A 16,197-nucleotide genomic window follows, 5' to 3' on the forward strand; every position below is an offset into this window, starting at 1 on the left:
GAGGGCCTGAGGGGCCAGGAAGAGGCGGGAGAGTGGCCTGAGGCCAAGCACACCCCGAGGCCGGCAAGGCCAGCAGGACCGGACCCATGCGGTTCTCCGCCCCGAACCGCACGCTGGGCTTGCCCGGGACGCCGAAAGCACAGATGCCCGCCGCCACGCCGGGGGCTCCGGTTTCCTGCTCCTGGCCTGAGCGAGCCTGCTCAGCGACCCCACCTGCCGGGGACCCCGGCGCTCAGCCGAGCAGGACAGCCCCTGCACGAGGCCGGGATCTTGCAAAGAAAATGTACACCTTATTTTGCTCAAAGAAGCCTCTGTACGGGAAGAGTTCAGCTGCAGAAAACACCTGTCTGTGCTTGCGCTGGGAGGAGACCAGGAGGACCGGAGAGAGAGTTGCGCCGGGAACGGCAGCGGTGCCAAAAATGTAAAATCTCCTAATTAATCCGTCTGCTTGTTAAGTGAGCCAAGTGAAAAAACACCAGATGCATCAATCAGAATTTGAGGGAAATCAAATTAACTCGATCAGCAAAAAAAGTGCATTTCTTCAAACTTCAGAAGGCACTATCAGAATCCGAATGCTGAGCGTTCCCTGGGGCGCACGGAGAGGTCGCCCTCCCGCCCGGCCTCGCAGCTGGTCCCTCGGGGCCTCGCACCTGGCGCTGCCGGCTGTGCATGCCAGCCTCAGGCAGTCAGCAGGCCCCTCACCGGCCCCCAGCGCCCCTTCAGTCCCCACAGCCCTCTCGTGCGGCCCCAAGACGCACCTCCGGTTTGATCCCACAGGGCCCCCCAAAGCCCTGACGGCCAGGGGGCCATGCTGCCTTTCAACGTTGCGAGGCCTCCAGTTCCTTTGGGAATGAAGCGCATGTAAATAAATAAACCAGGGGGCTCCCCCGCCGGTCCTCAGATTCCTGTGCAGGTGACCCCAGGCTGGCCCTCGGTTCCTGGCCATCCTGCCCAACGGCCGCCACTCCCCTGAGCCCAGACCCGGTCGCAGACTCAGGAATCTCCCGGTCCCCCGCCCGCAAACAAGAGGCTCAGGGACACCCCTCACCCCCCGCCCCAGCTGAGAAACAAGACCGTGCGTACAAATCTCCGGCCCAGAGCCCGGGATTCAGTCCGTCACTTCTTGGCCCCTAGAAGCGTCCACGTGGTGCCACAGCCCCTTTCTCTGGCGCGTCCTACTCAGCGATCCTCAGAGATCCCAGCTGGCCTTTCTTCCCTAGGCCTCCCGTGACCTTGTCCGTGTCCCTTCCCCGGCTTTCGGGGTCCGCTCCGCACCGAGTGCAGTGGGACGCGGGCACGGCGGGCACAGCCTGGAGCTGCCGGCACGGGGCCCGGAACGGCAGGTGCAAGGCCACCGCGCCCCAGGAATGAACGCCAACAGCCTGGGAAAGGCCCCGGGAGGACGGGGCCTGGGCTTGCTGGAGCCCTCGGTGAGGGAACCGCGAGGACGGGGGCCAGAGTCGGACGCCCCGAGTCGAGCCCAGATTCCGAGGGGCCTCGTGTGCCATGCTCCCCGGGGATCTGGGGGGAGGAGGAGGAATTATCATTGAGTGCTTCCTCCCTTACCCGCCTCGGCTGTTGTTCTGATGTGTAGCGACTGGCGCTTTGGCGGCTGGGAAGCTGCCCGCCCTCTCCAAGCCTCCACTTCCTCGCCTGGAAGCCGCAGAACAACACAGGCCTCACGGGGCCCGCCGCAAGCTGAAGGGGTTTGATGACGCCGGGCTCCCAGCCTGCCCTCGGGCTTCGCTGGGCGGGCCCCCCGCTGGCCCTGGAGGCGGGGGGGGGGGGGGGGGGGCACCGGGAGCTGCGGTCCTTACACACCCAAGGCCTTAAAACTGGTTTGCCCTGCAAGAAACCGCATCAAGCGCTGTGCACAAAACCTGAAAAGTGAACTCAAGTCACTTTGAGAATCTCCAGTGAAGACCACGCCAACGAAGACACAATACGTCGGTTTCGGTTATCTGGGTTGCTGTTTACGGACCCCGATCTGGAAAACATACGTTTGCCCTTCTGACCTCCCCCTCGTTCCCCCATCTGCCCTCCCTCCGAGTTTGCCTGCGCCGTGCCTTGCTAGCAGCCTTATCACGCGGTGAGCTGCCTCCGCTGGCAGCCGGCTGCCGAAACCGCTCAGGGGCACCCTCCACAAGCTCTTTTTCACAAACCCACAGCACCTTTCCAACCTCGTGTCCTGGGCCCACTCGATACCATTTGGGAAGCTCACACCCACCTCCCTGAAACCCGTCTCCCACAGCGCTGCATGGCCGTCCTGCGCCAGGCCTCGCTCTCTCCTGCCTCTCTCCTCCCCTAACTGCCCGGGCCCCTCGGCCCTGGAACAAAGATTACATGTCTGGAGCTCCTACTCCGCGTGCCACCCCTTTCCAGCCTGCCCCGGCAGATATATCCCTGGGTGGTGACGAGAGAAGGCCTTTGGCCAAAAGTAATGGCTTTCCTTTGGAAGATTTGCTAGGAATTATGAGGGTTTCAAGCTGTGGGCCCAAGAAACTGGTCATCAAAAAACATCCTTTCTAGAAGAGTCCATGCTCATATAAAGATGATGCACTGACACTTGTTGGACAGGACCTGTCAGGACTTGGGAAAACCGCACATCTGACCCAGAAAATCACTGAGTTACACCAGATACAAAATTCAGTTTCTAAAATGTTTCAAGTATCTGTCACTTTTTATTTACGGGACAAAAGCGGGGCACAAAATTATGTGTGTACTATGAATCAACTCTGTAGGAAGAGTGTACATAAAAATAGATAGGAATATTGGCTATCTGTGTATATTTTAATATAAAAATTGCCAGTTGAATGGAGTAAATGAGACATTTCCTTTCTTTTTCTAGTACCCAAATTTTTGGAAAAGTGGTCATGATAACCGGCAATTTAAAAAATATGTTCAGGCCAGCGCTTAACTGTGTTACAAGCACCTTGAGGGTGCTCTTCACACTTGTTCACCACCAGCTGGTCTGCTCAGCAGCTCCAGGGGAGGGGCACGAGGCGGGATGGGAGCAGGGGCAGCAGACCGCAGGGAGTGACGATGTGTGTCGGGGTCTGCCCCTCAGACAGCCCTGCCAAACCTGACCGGTGACCAAATTCACAATCAAAGGACACTCACGCTTCACAGTAATCTTCACTGTCCTTAAAGGATAGTAAACACTCAGTTATTGGTATGAAAGAGATGTTTCTTTTGATGCCAAGAACAAGGTGAGGAGCGGACTCTACGTGGAGTAACAGTTGGCATGCATTTTTAACCAGGTAAAATCATTTAAAAATATAGCAGCTTCCAAATGTTTACAAAAGATCACAACGACTTCATTTTGAAAGGCCTTGTTCGATTTACACAAAGCGATGGTGCCATCCATGTATGTTTCATTTTCAGTAAATAAAACTAAGGTTAATGGTACAGTTCTCACTGAGAGTTCTAAAATCCAAAACAAAAGCCCATCCCCTACTTTTAAAAGCAGAATTACATTTTACTGGCAGGCACCTTTGGCCTACAATTCCAGGGGCCTCTCCTGTCTATTTCAGGGAGAGTCTGGTTACAGTGATCCTACTTTTGCTTGGCTGACACAGAGCTTAAGAAAACAAGTTGGCAACTTGTTTTTCTTGGCATTCACTCTCAATGCTTGCTCTTGACCCGTGACACCGATCACACACCCACAGGACCTATGCACAGAAGTCCAGACAGGAACCAGCTGACAGAAACCCATTTCTAAGCACAGTACCCTTTTCCAAGGGTCAAGCGCTGAGGAAAGAGCAACAGCTCCCCAGAAACTTCCCAGAGCAAGAATCTAACAACCACGTGGAACCACAGAGCAGCAACCCAGAAAACCAGGTGTACTTGGCGGTGGAGCTGACGAAGGCACCCAGTGCTTCAATGAAGTAAGTTAGCAAGACACAAAAGCATGAGTAGTTACACTCAGACACTATACAAATAAGCGGCCAAGGTGAATGACACACTCTTCCGAAGAGAAAACCTGCATGGCCAAGTCCGGCTTTTGTTTAGATTCCTCCGAGCGTGAGAAACAGGCAGGAGTCAATGATCAGTCATCTGTCATTTTAGCGGAGTGACATTCCTCAGTGCTGCCAGAGACAAGACTTTCCAGAATCAGGTGTTTTCCGTTTGTGTCTAGAAGAGGAAGTCTCTCTGGGAACCTAAACTTCACTCTTTAGTACAGTTAGAAGCCCAGAGCCGGTTTTCCTTGTTTCCTTGACCCCTCATCACTGGGAGCACATCACACAGACCCCTGCACTCGCTTCCACGATGGCCACCGGGGTGAAGCTCCACAGGTGATTCCAATGCATACCAAGACCCAAGAACCACTAAGGATATGTAAATTTCTCTTTCATTGAAATGACTCTGGTTAAAGCTAATAAGGAGGAATTCAGTCTTTACCAAGTATGAATACTACTTTATTAATGTGTTAATAATTATCTCATCTGGAATTTATTTTCCTTTTATCTCCACTGTAATTCTTTTCCTCTCCTTTGCATTACAGCAATTTTCCGAGTGCACTCTTGGTAATGATGCGCGAAGATTTAAACACAAGATCAGTTTGCGCTGCAGAATATCCCACATTGTGTATCAAGTTTACTCATGAGCAAAACTAGGTAACTCCAACATGAATCCTGCAAAGCACGCAGCCCACCCGAAAACTACCAGAATGAACTGTCACACGAGGCACCAACAGTCCTCAGGGCCTTCATTCTCTCCAAACAAGAATGACACAGAGCGATGTCACCAAGCTGGTGTCATAGGTCATTCCTGAGTTCACACCTCCCTCATAAAACAACTAGCAATTATTCAGGAATAAGACACCACAGAGAGAATCCTAGAATGGGGGGGAGGGGGGGAAGCTAAGTAACCCTGCGCCCGAGAGGGCAGGAGCATCCACCTTGGGAGGTAAGAGCAGCAGCTGTGTGCTGACCCCATGCCAACGCCACCCGCCCCCACCCCCCAGGCCAGCACAGCACCACTCCGAGGTCTCCCCTGAGCCTCTGGTTCCTTCGTGGGAAAAGACAGCCGGGGGGTGGGGGGGGACATCCAGCCCCCACCCCAGCACCGTGGGTCACGTCATGGAACCCCCTACTCCACTTCCAAAGCCACAGGGATCACAGAGGCATCTGTGGGGCCAACAGTGGGAATCTGACAGAGAAGCGGGGAGGCACGGGCAACACCCAGCACTTGGATCTTGACCCACCGAGTTCTTACCTGCAGCACCTGAGAGGTCCCAAGCAGCGCCTCTGCTCATGGGCAGAGCTGGGCCGGTCTGAGCCGGAGCCTGGGTGGCGGGCCGCTTGGCCCTCACTCAGGCGGTGCAACTAACTTACAGCTCCTTCCGCCACGGAGTAGAGCCCCCAGGCCCTCCTGACCGGAGACTGCCTGGGAACACCGGGGAGGCCGACCAGAGCCCGGCGAGAAGAGCTCCTTCACAGGCCACCCACGACGGAATGCGGCTCCCAGTCACCTGACCAGAGAGCCCAGCCGTAATACCTGGAAGCTGGGTAGCCTGGAATTGCTGAGAGAGGAGAGCAGGCAGAGCTGATCATGCCCAAAAAGCGGCACCTGGGTAGGGCACTGGCATGAGTCAAGACCACAAAGGGCTTAGCCAGGCTCGGCATCAATTCCCCCACTCCCCTCAGGCAGCGGGGGGCTCACTGCCGGGCCCGCCCACCTGAACACAAAGCCTGGGCATAAGGCCTGGAAAGCGCAGCCCCCCTCCAGCAGGCAGCGCTGATGTCTACAGGACAAATCCAGTGGCCCCATTCAACCAGAGAATTCACCAGATGGCCTGAGTCAAGACCAGAAAGAGTCGTGAGGTCTTGGAGCCAGTTCTTCCCCTCCACCCAGGTGGGGAAACTAATTAGGAGCCATGCCCATTGCTGAAAACAGCCCTCAGATGTGCAGCCAGGGAGCCTGACCAGAGCACACAGGAAGTTATGTGACCCATCCCTACTTACAGGGTAGCCACTGAATAGAAGCACATTCTGTGATTTCCCCACCTGCAGAGCAAAACCAGTAGCCCTGCCTGGCCAGAGAATTCAGTGCATAATCTTGTCTGATCAGGTTCTCCAGTGAGCCCTGCAGGCCCTAGGGCCCATTCTCCTGCGCATCCCTGTTCCAGGGATGCTAACTCACAGCCACGCCTACTACTGAGCATAGCACCCAGTCCTGACTGTCTAGTAAGCCTGACCAGAGAACCCAGGCAATGGTGGAGCCCAACCTACAGCTCCCCCCACCCCACCCCAAGGCTCCCATTCATGACCTCAGAACTAAGGCAATGGCCTCACCCAAAAATGAGCCCAGTAGCAGGCCCCACAGCTGGAAATTCCCAGCAGACACATTCAGAAACCTAAAGTGAGCTGTCTGATGAACTGTCTCTGTCTAAATGAACCTGTAAAACCCAGAAAAGGAGACTACTTACTCAAATGCATAGATCCCCAAGTAAGGAAGAAAGATCACAAATCTCAGGTCAACATGACACTACCAAACTAATAAAACTCTAATAACTGACCCTAAAGAAATAGAGATCTATGATCTGTCAAAGAATTGAGAATAATACTCAAACTTTGGTGAACTACAAGAAAACACAGAAACCAAATGAAATTAAGAAAACAATGCATGAGCAAAATGAAAAGTTTGACAAAGAAATAGAACTATTAAAAAAATAACAAAAACAGAAATCCTACAGCTTAAAAACATGATGACAAATAGAGAGCTTCAAAAGCAGACTTGACTAAGCAGGAGAAAGTATCAGTGACCCAGAAGACAGGACATTCAAAATTATTCAGTCTGAGAAACAAAAAGAAAAAAGAATGAAAAAGAGTAAAGAACGTCTATGGGAATTTTGGAACACAACAATATTCACATTATGGGAATTCCAGGAGAAGAGAAAGAGAAAAGGACAGAAAGTATATGGTAATGGCTGGAACTTCCCAAACTTGGGGAGAGAAGTGGACATCCAGATCCATGAGGGCCAAAAGATACCAAATCGGTTGAACCTGAATAGGGCTACGCCAAAACACACTATGACTAAATTGTTAGAAGTCAAACACAAAGAAAGAATTCTGAAAGCAATAAAAGGAAAGAGAGAAGTTACATAAGAGAGAAGTTACATACGGAAACCCCTTAAGACTATAGGCAGATTTCTCAAAGGACACATTTCAGGCCAGGAGAAAATAGGAGGACATACTCAAAATAATGAAACAAAATAACCATCAATCAAGAGTTCTATACATGAAGCTGTCCTTCAGAAATGAAGGAGAAAGACTTTTCACAACAAACAAAAGTGGAGAGAGTGCATCACCACTTGTACCACCAGCCTTACAACAAATACTAAAGGGAGTTCCATGAGTGGAAGCAAAAGGATACTAATTAACATCATGAAAACATTAAAAGGTAGTATAAAACTCACTGGTAATGGTAAATATATAATCAAAGACTCTGTAATATGTTAATAGTGGTATGAAATTCACTTACAACTCTAGTTTAAAAGTTAAAAAGCAAACAGTAAAAGTTACCATGACAATAATCTTGTTACTGAATACACAGTATAAAAAAAATGTAAACTATGACATCAATAACCTAAAATGGATTAAACATAAATGGATTAAATTCTCCAAAGTAAATAGAATGGCTGAATAGACTAAAAAAGATACAACTGCATGCTGTTTACAAATGATTCACTTCAGCCTTAAAGACACACAGAGAGATGGAAAAAGACATTTCAAGAAACGATAACCGAACAGAAAAAGCAAGAGTAGCTATACTTTCATCAGACAAAACAGACCTTAAAAATGATACAAGAAACAAAGGTCATTATATAGTGACAAAGGGGTCAATCCATCAAGTAGATATAACAACTGTAAATACTTATGCACCCAACATCAGAGCACCTAAATATATAAAGCAAAAGCTAACAGAGCTAAAAGGAGAAAAAAAAAATATATATATATATATATATACCCCACTCTCAAGATGGATAGATAATTCAAAGAATCAATAAGGAAAACAGCAGATTTGAACACCACAATAGAACAAACGGACCTAACAGACATATAAAGAAATTTCTGACAACAGCAGAATATATATTCTTCTCAAGCACACATGGAACATTTTCTAGGACATATGATATATACTGGGCCACAAGACAAGTCTTAGGAAATTCAAGAAGACTAAAGTCATACCAAGTATATTCTCTGATCACAATGGTATGAAACTAGAAATTAACAGAAAAAAAACCTGGAAAACTCACAAAATATGGAAATTATATAATACTCTCCTGAACAACCAGTGATTCAAAGGAGAAATTACTTTTATTTTATTTATTTATTTTTTTAAGTAGGCTCCATGCCTAGTGTGGAGGCCAACATGGGGCTTGAACTCACAACCAAGATCAAGAACTGAGCTGAGATCAAGAGTCAGACGCTTAACCACCTGAGCCACCCAGGCACCCCAAAGGAGAGATGAAAGCAGCTCGGGCTCGCTACTCAGCGGGGAGCCTGCTCCTCCCTCTCCCACTCCCCCTGTTTGTGTTCCCTCTCTCGTTGTGTTTTTGTCAAATAAATAAATAAAACTTAAAAAAAAAAAAAGCAGCTTGGAATAAAAAATGAAACAGAACATACCAAAACTTACAGGATGCAGCAAAAGCAGTTCTAAGAGGTAAGTTAATAGCAATAAACAGCTATATTAGAAACAAAGATCTCAAATAAACAACCTAACTCAGCCTCAAGGAACTAGAAAAAGAACAGACTGAGCCCAAAGTTAGCAGAAGGAAGGAACTAATAAAGATTAGAGCAGAAATAAATGAAACAGAGAACAGGAAAGCAACAGAAAAAATGAACAAAACTGCAAGCTGGTTATTTGAAAAGATAAACAAAACTGACAAATTTTTAGCTAGACTAACCAAGGAAAAAAGAGAGGAGACCCAATTCAACACAATTATAATGAAAAGAATGTTACAACTGACACCGCAGAAATACAAAGGATCGTAAAAGCTATTATGAACCAACAAACTGGACACCCTAGAAGAAATGGAAAAATTCTTAGAAACATCAAATCTACCAAGACTGAATCAGAAAGAAATAAAAAACGTGAAGAGCCCAATTACTGGTAAGATTGACTCATTATCAAAGATCTCAAAACAGAGAAAAGTCCAGGGCCAGACGGCTTCACTGGTGAATTTTACCAAATATTTAAAAGAATTAACAACAATCCTTCCCAAACTCTTCCCCAAAAAATTAAAGGGGAAGGAATGCTCTCAAATTCATTTTATGAGGCCAGCATCACCCTGCTACCAAAGCCAGAAAGGACACTACAAGAAAATGCAACCACAGGCCAATATCCCTGATGAATATAGATGCAAATACTAACAAACCTAATTCAGCAGATCATTCACCATAAAAAAAAAAAAAAAAATCATTCATCATGATCCAGTGGGATTTATACCTAGGATGGTTCAGCATATACACATCAGTCGATGTGAAACATCACATTAATGGAATGAAAGAAAAAAATCATATGACCATCTCAAGGCCATATGAGGCAGAAAAAACATTTGACAAAATTTAACATCCATTCATGATAAAAACTCAAATTCGGTACAGAAGAAATGTATCTCAACTTAATAAAGGTCATAAATGACAAGACCACAGCGAAAATCATACTCAATAGCAACAAGTTGAAAGCTTTTCTTCTAAGAGTAAGAACAGGACAAAGATGCCCACTCTCACCACTCCCATTCAACATAGTATTGAGCATCCTAGATTCCACCAAAAACTATTAGATCAAATCAGTCAGTAAAGTTAAAGGATACAAAATTAACATATAAAAATCAGCAGCATTTCAGGGTGCCAGGGTGGCTCAGTTGGTTAAGTATCTAACTCTTGATTTAAGCTCAGGTCATGATCTCCGGGTCATGAGATCGAGCCCCCCATAGGGCTCCATGCTGGGTGTGGAGCCTGCTTAAGATTCTCTCTCTCCCTCTGCCCCTCCCTCCCACTTGCATGCACGCAAACTCTCTCTCTAAAAAAACAAAAAAGTCAGTAGCATTTCTATACAGTAACAATGAATTATCTGAAAAAGAAATAAAAAAATGATCCTATTGACAATAGCATCAAAAACTTAAGATCTATACCGAAATACTTAAGTATAAATTTAACAAAGGAAGTAAAAGTTCTCTACACTGTAAACTACAAGACACTGATGAAAGAAATTCCAAGAAGATGGAATAAATGGAAAGGTATCCCATATTCATGGATTGGAAGAATATTGTTAAAATGTCCATACTACCCAAAGCCACATACAGATTCAGTATAATCCATATCAAGATTCCAATGGCATTTTTTTACAGAAGTAGAAAAAAAAATTCTAAAATCCATATTTAACCATAAAGGACCCTGAATAGCAAAAGTAATCTTGACAAAGAACAAAGTGGGAAGCATCATACTTCCTTATATCTTTTAAGCTTACAATCATCAAAACAGTATGGCTGGCCTAAAAACAGATACATAGACCAAAGGAACAGAATCAAGAGCCCAGAAATAAAACCAAACATATATGGTCAACTAGTATTCCACAAAGGAGCCAAGAAGCCAAGAATACTTAATGAAGAAAAGATAGTCTCTTCAATAATGGTGCTGGGAAAATTGGACATTCACATGTCAAAGAGTGAAAACAAATGCCTATCTTACACGACTCACAAAAAATAACTTGAAATGAACTAAAGACTTATTAAATGTAAGACTCAAAACTGTAAAACTCCTAGAGGAAAACACTGGAAAAAAAATCCCTGACATGTGTCTTGGCAATGATTTTTTTGGGTATGAAACTGAAAGTAAGTACAAGAAACAAAATTTTAAAAAGTGAGACCATATCAAAATAACTTTCTGCACAGCAAAAGAAACCATCAGCAAAAAATGAAAAGATAACCTATGGAATGGGAAAAAATATTTGCAAACCAAATATCAGATAAGGTGTTAATATCCAAAATACATAAAGAACTTACACCACTCAAAAGAAGACACACATACACAGACACACACACACACGCACACACGCACACACGCACGCACAAATAACCCCTCCCCCAAATAATCCAATTAAAAAATGGGCAAAGGACCCAAAACAGACGTTTTTTCCCAAGAAGATACACATGACCAACAGGTACATGAAAAGGTGCTCAACGTCACTAATCATCAGGGAAGTGCAAAAGAAAACCACAATGAACTATCACTTCACACCTGTTAGAATGGCCATTATTAAGAAGACAAGAGACAACAAATGCTGGTGAGAAAGTGGAGAAAAGGAAACCCTTGTGCACAGTTGGTGGGATTATAAATTGGTGCAGCCACTGTGGAAAATAGCATGGAGTCAAAAATAGCAAAAAGTCAAAAATAGAGCTACCCTATGATCCAGCCTTCTTATCTTTGGTAACATATCTGAAGGAAATAAAAACATTACGTCAAAGAGATATCTGCACTTCCATGTTCCCTGCAGCATTATTCACAATAGCCAAGACATTGAAACAACCTAAATGTACACTAATACATGAACAGATAAAGAGGTTGTGGCGTACACACATACTCCACATATAGTGTATAATATATATATTACATATGTATAACATGGAATAGTACTCAACCATAAAGAAGAAGGAAATCCTGCTGTTTGTGACAACATGGATGGGACTTCAGGGCATTACGCTAAGTGAAATTAAGTCAGACAGAGATAGATACTGCATGATCTCCATATGCGCAATCTATTAAAAAGAGAGAAAGAGAGAGAGAGAGATTAACAAAAACTGACTCATAGAGATCAGATTTGCAGTTACCAGAGGGCGGGGCTGGGATGAGAGAGAATTGGATGAATGTGGTCAAAAGGTAAAAATGTCCTTTTATAAAATAAATCAGTACTAGGATATAATGTACAGTATTAAGGCAGTTAACACTGCTGTATGATAATTTGAAAGCTGTTACGAGAGTAAATAGTAAGAGTTCTCATCACAAAGACTTTTTTTTCATTCTCCTGTTTTCTTATCTGCACGAGACGATGGATGTTAACTAAACTTACTGTGGTGATCATTTCACAATACATACAAGTCAAATCATTATATTGTATACCTTAAGCTTACACGGTATGGCATATCAATTATATCTTAATAAAACTGGAAAAAGGAATGGCACAGAGTTATAAACATTATTAAATTTTATTAACAAAAACTTTGTACATTTTCTTTAATACATGTGGAATTTTACATCTAGGTAAAATAACAACACATTCAAAATTTACCATTTATACAAATTGTTACAGAATAACAACCAGTGGGTTAAATAAGTAAAATAAACCACACCGATTTTTTTAATTATCTACAAAAGATTTGACTTTCTTTAAAATTCCCCTGAACATATAAAAATAAATTAATTTTACTTTTCAATTAAATCTACCAATTAGAAATATTACAAATCAAAATATCAATGTTATCTTATGAATTTTTCACAATACAAAACAGATTCACAAAACCTTATTTACAGAAATGAGGTAAGAACTGTGCAATGTTTAACCAAGAGACATATTGCAGAATTAACATGTTCTTCCAGCTAAGTACACAGTGGAGGTCTAATTACAGCTGGGTCTTTTCCACTAATAATTCACACATTTAAGAACAGTTCAATGATTACATCCCCAATTGTTCAATTTATACTCTGCCATACTGTCACACCAGGAGTGTGGCTACCCAAAGTATAAGGACTGTAAATATAAATTTCACCTGTTTCAGGAACTGTAGTTGTTTTGTTTGAAATCACTGTCAGTAAATGGGAAGTTGTTTAAATTATAAAAAAAAAAAAAAAAAAAATTTCTTACCAAATCCACTCATTTTCCTTGTGACTCATTAGTGGACAAATACCCAGGTAATAGTTTTGCCTGAGCTATCTACAGTGGCATAGAAAGTTTTTAATAAAGGCAGAACCATGGGGAAGGCTGCTGGTGCAACACGGACTATTCCTACTACGTACGTATTAAGGACTGACGATAGTGCAAGCTCAGCTGTCTAGAGCCATTTCAACACAATGGAGGTACTAATAGGCACTTGATTCAGGCCAAACCCTACCAGCAGTTTCCAGAGTGGCCCCTCTTTCTGGAAGAAATCTTTCACTCTGAATTGATCTGGTTCCCCCAGCAGCCTTAGAACTCACTTAACTCAAAATATGAGTAGTTACTTTAAAATATGAGTAGGTCTCAGCACTTTATTAAAAAAAAAAAAAGTATTTAGCAAAAGAAAATTACCTTTAGCAGAAGCAGACATTACCATTCTAATTTAATTACCAAAACTGGCCAAATCCCATTACAAAGAAAATTTTTATAACAAAGATTGCCAAGTCCCAGTTGATGACCTATTAATTTGCAATACTTAACCAATAAAACTCCAATAGAAGATATTGGACAGTTCCTTAAAATTTGTCTTAAGATCTGACTCACAGAGCGAGCATACTATAACCCAAACAAAAGATTGTATTTCATATTCTAACTTGTACAACAAAATCGAAGTTTATAAATGGAACAAGTCTTTAGTTTTGCTGTTCGTCTCTCCAATTTATAACAAAATTAGTTGCGCACCAACTATATTAAATTCCTCTTAGGTTGATAAATTCATTGCATGTAAATTATTTCATTGACAAAAGTTAGTTATTAAAATTTTTTTTTCAAAGTTCAAAAAAATCTGGGTTGAGGGATGGGGGATATATGGGAATTCCATTTCAGTGCAACAAAGCAACAAGAAAATTAATCAAAGCCTTACAAGCAAGTCCTTGTGGCAATTAATCCTTTGTTGTGCAGTTCACTTCTTGTCGCATTTCTTCATGGGTGTAGGAGGGCTGCAACGGCAGCCAGATGAAGTGCTAGAGCAGCAGGTGAGGCAATCCAGAGGTTTCTCAAGTGTCAACTTTTCTCTTGAGTGACAGGCCCAGTTTTATCACTAAGTCTCTGCAGTTAAACAAAATCAAAGGCATTAGGTAAATGAATGCGTGGCCCACACTTGTGGTAATCATCTCTTAAACTGGAATTATAACAGAGATAAAAGGTGGTATATGTGGCGATTTCATTTTTTTCTACAAGTTGGCATGACTACTTTTCAGCACAAAATAAAGACATGAGTTTACTGGTAAACATTATCAGTTGCTTTATATTAACTTCAGCAGTATACAAAGACAGAAAGGCCCATCTGAAAGGACAGAACTCATACAGAGAACGGATGTAGAAATCATCCCCCAAATTGACTTGTCCACGGAAGTAGTAACGTGGTATTGGGGAAAATGAATTTTTATGGACTAACAAAGTCATGGGTTCTTATCCCACATGTGCCATTTGTCCCTTAAGCTTTAACCTCTTTGAGTCTCCTTTTACTAATCTATAAAAAAAATTTTAAAGACCCTCAAGACTGAAATCACATATACTATTGTTATCTAACAAAGATGCCTGGCACACAGTGGGGTACTCATAAATATTATTTCCCAGCCTTGCTTTTCTCCCATTAGGTACTTAATACTGCTTACTTTCTTATTTATTATTGTAGTTTTCCATTAAAAAACACATTCCATACTGTATCACTCAGGAAAAGGTAGCTTGTAAAAAAAAAAAAAAACCTCGTTTTATTAAGCATCACTTTATTACATTTTCCCCCAAACTGAAGGCTGGTGGCAACCTTGTGTCAAGCAAGTCTATTGGTACTACTTTTCCAACAGCATTTGATCAATTCTTATCTCTATGTCACATTGTTAGTCATTCTTGTAATATTTCAAACTCTTTCATTATTATATTTGTTACAGGGATCTATGATCAGTGATTACAACTCACTGAAAGCTCAGATGATGGTTAGCATTTTCTTAGCAATAAAAAGCATTTTTAAATTAAGGTATGTGCTTTTTTTAGACATAATGCTATCGCACACTTGACAGATTACGGTATAATGTAAACATAATTTTTATATGCACTGGGAAACAAAAACATTCATCTGACTCACTTTATTACAACATTTACTTTATTGCAGTAGTGTGGACCTGAATCCGCACTATCTCCAAGGTATGCCTGTAGTTTGCTTTTTAATGCAAGAAAAAATTTGAAAAAGAGGAAAAAACAGTATATAAAAAATCCCTAAATTAATACAGACTCACGGAAATTTCCCACGTCTGTAAAACACTGGAGAGGTGACTAGGTTTATGATAGCGACAGGAGTATTCACAATCAGGAAGTCAGAGACGGGGGGAACAAAGGCATTGAAGAGTTGATGAAAACCAATGAATCCTGCATTTTGAACCAACTCTTGTTACTCAATACAAACTAAAGTTTCTGAAGACTAACAGCACAGTAAACAGCAAGCTTTCAAAGTAATGGGAAATAGCAAACATTGTGACTTTTCACACTGTGATTTGCCAAGTCTCCCACCTCATTCTTTCCCTTCTTCCTTTTCCTGACGTCCAGTCTCCATTCTATATCCCAATATCCTTCCTCTAACAGGGTTCTGCCCTGAACTCGAATTTAGGGGAAACACTTATACTCCAGTAAAGTAGACCTAATTGAAGAGGAGAATTAATAGAAAGAAACAGCCTTAAAATGTGCGCTACCATATGTACAGTACACTGTTCCTGCATCCATTTTTAATTTACCTTAACTGGTACACTGAAAAGGTAAGAGGCTATCGCTTAAGTGAAATTAATAATTTAAATTCCATTACAAATATAATTATGATTTACTTTTCTTTTTAAAATTAATCTGGCAGAGTAACTGGAGTGCCCTAAAATTTATATATTAATTTTATTATAAATATGATTCAGTTTTACAAAGTACTTTAAAGCAAAGTAAAAAAATATTCCAAAATTATCTAGACTGGTTCTATAATTAAACAAAATAACTGAACAAAAGTTCATCAAAAAGCACCAACTATTATCTTTTGAATGGACTGTCCCATTCCACTTATTATAACTAAAACACATTTTCATTTCCAATTTGGTGAATTATAAAACGTCCTTCAAACCATATGCACAAATTTAAACTAATGTACTTAGGGGATATATAAATTGGCTTGGGTCCTTCATGTTTACAATATCCAGCTGCTGAAACAACTGGTTTTAAGAAGAAATTATCAGGGGAATAATATATATATATATATTTTTTTTTTAAATAAGAGAGAAAAGCTAA

General features: G+C 42.6%; 1 protein-coding gene across 15 annotated transcripts in view; it reads right to left on the reverse strand.

Annotated features, from left to right (window-relative positions):
• Positions 1–12,193: 12,193 nt before the first annotated feature.
• The window catches only part of MLLT10 (MLLT10 histone lysine methyltransferase DOT1L cofactor), a 208,027-nt gene continuing 204,023 nt past the window's right edge, over positions 12,194–16,197 (reverse strand). For all 15 annotated transcript variants that reach the window (XM_073885578.1, XM_073885577.1, XM_025891913.2 and 12 more), the window contains one exon: positions 12,194–13,986. In XM_073885578.1, the coding sequence (XP_073741679.1) occupies positions 13,942–13,986 (45 nt within the window). In that variant the 3' untranslated portion in view covers positions 12,194–13,941. The remainder of the gene's footprint in view (positions 13,987–16,197) is intronic.

The sequence above is a fragment of the Callorhinus ursinus genome, unplaced genomic scaffold (assembly GCF_003265705.2).
Source record: "Callorhinus ursinus isolate GAN/ISIS: 27379988/994484 unplaced genomic scaffold, GSC_fseal_2.0 scaffold63, whole genome shotgun sequence".
NCBI lineage: Eukaryota > Metazoa > Chordata > Mammalia > Carnivora > Otariidae > Callorhinus > Callorhinus ursinus.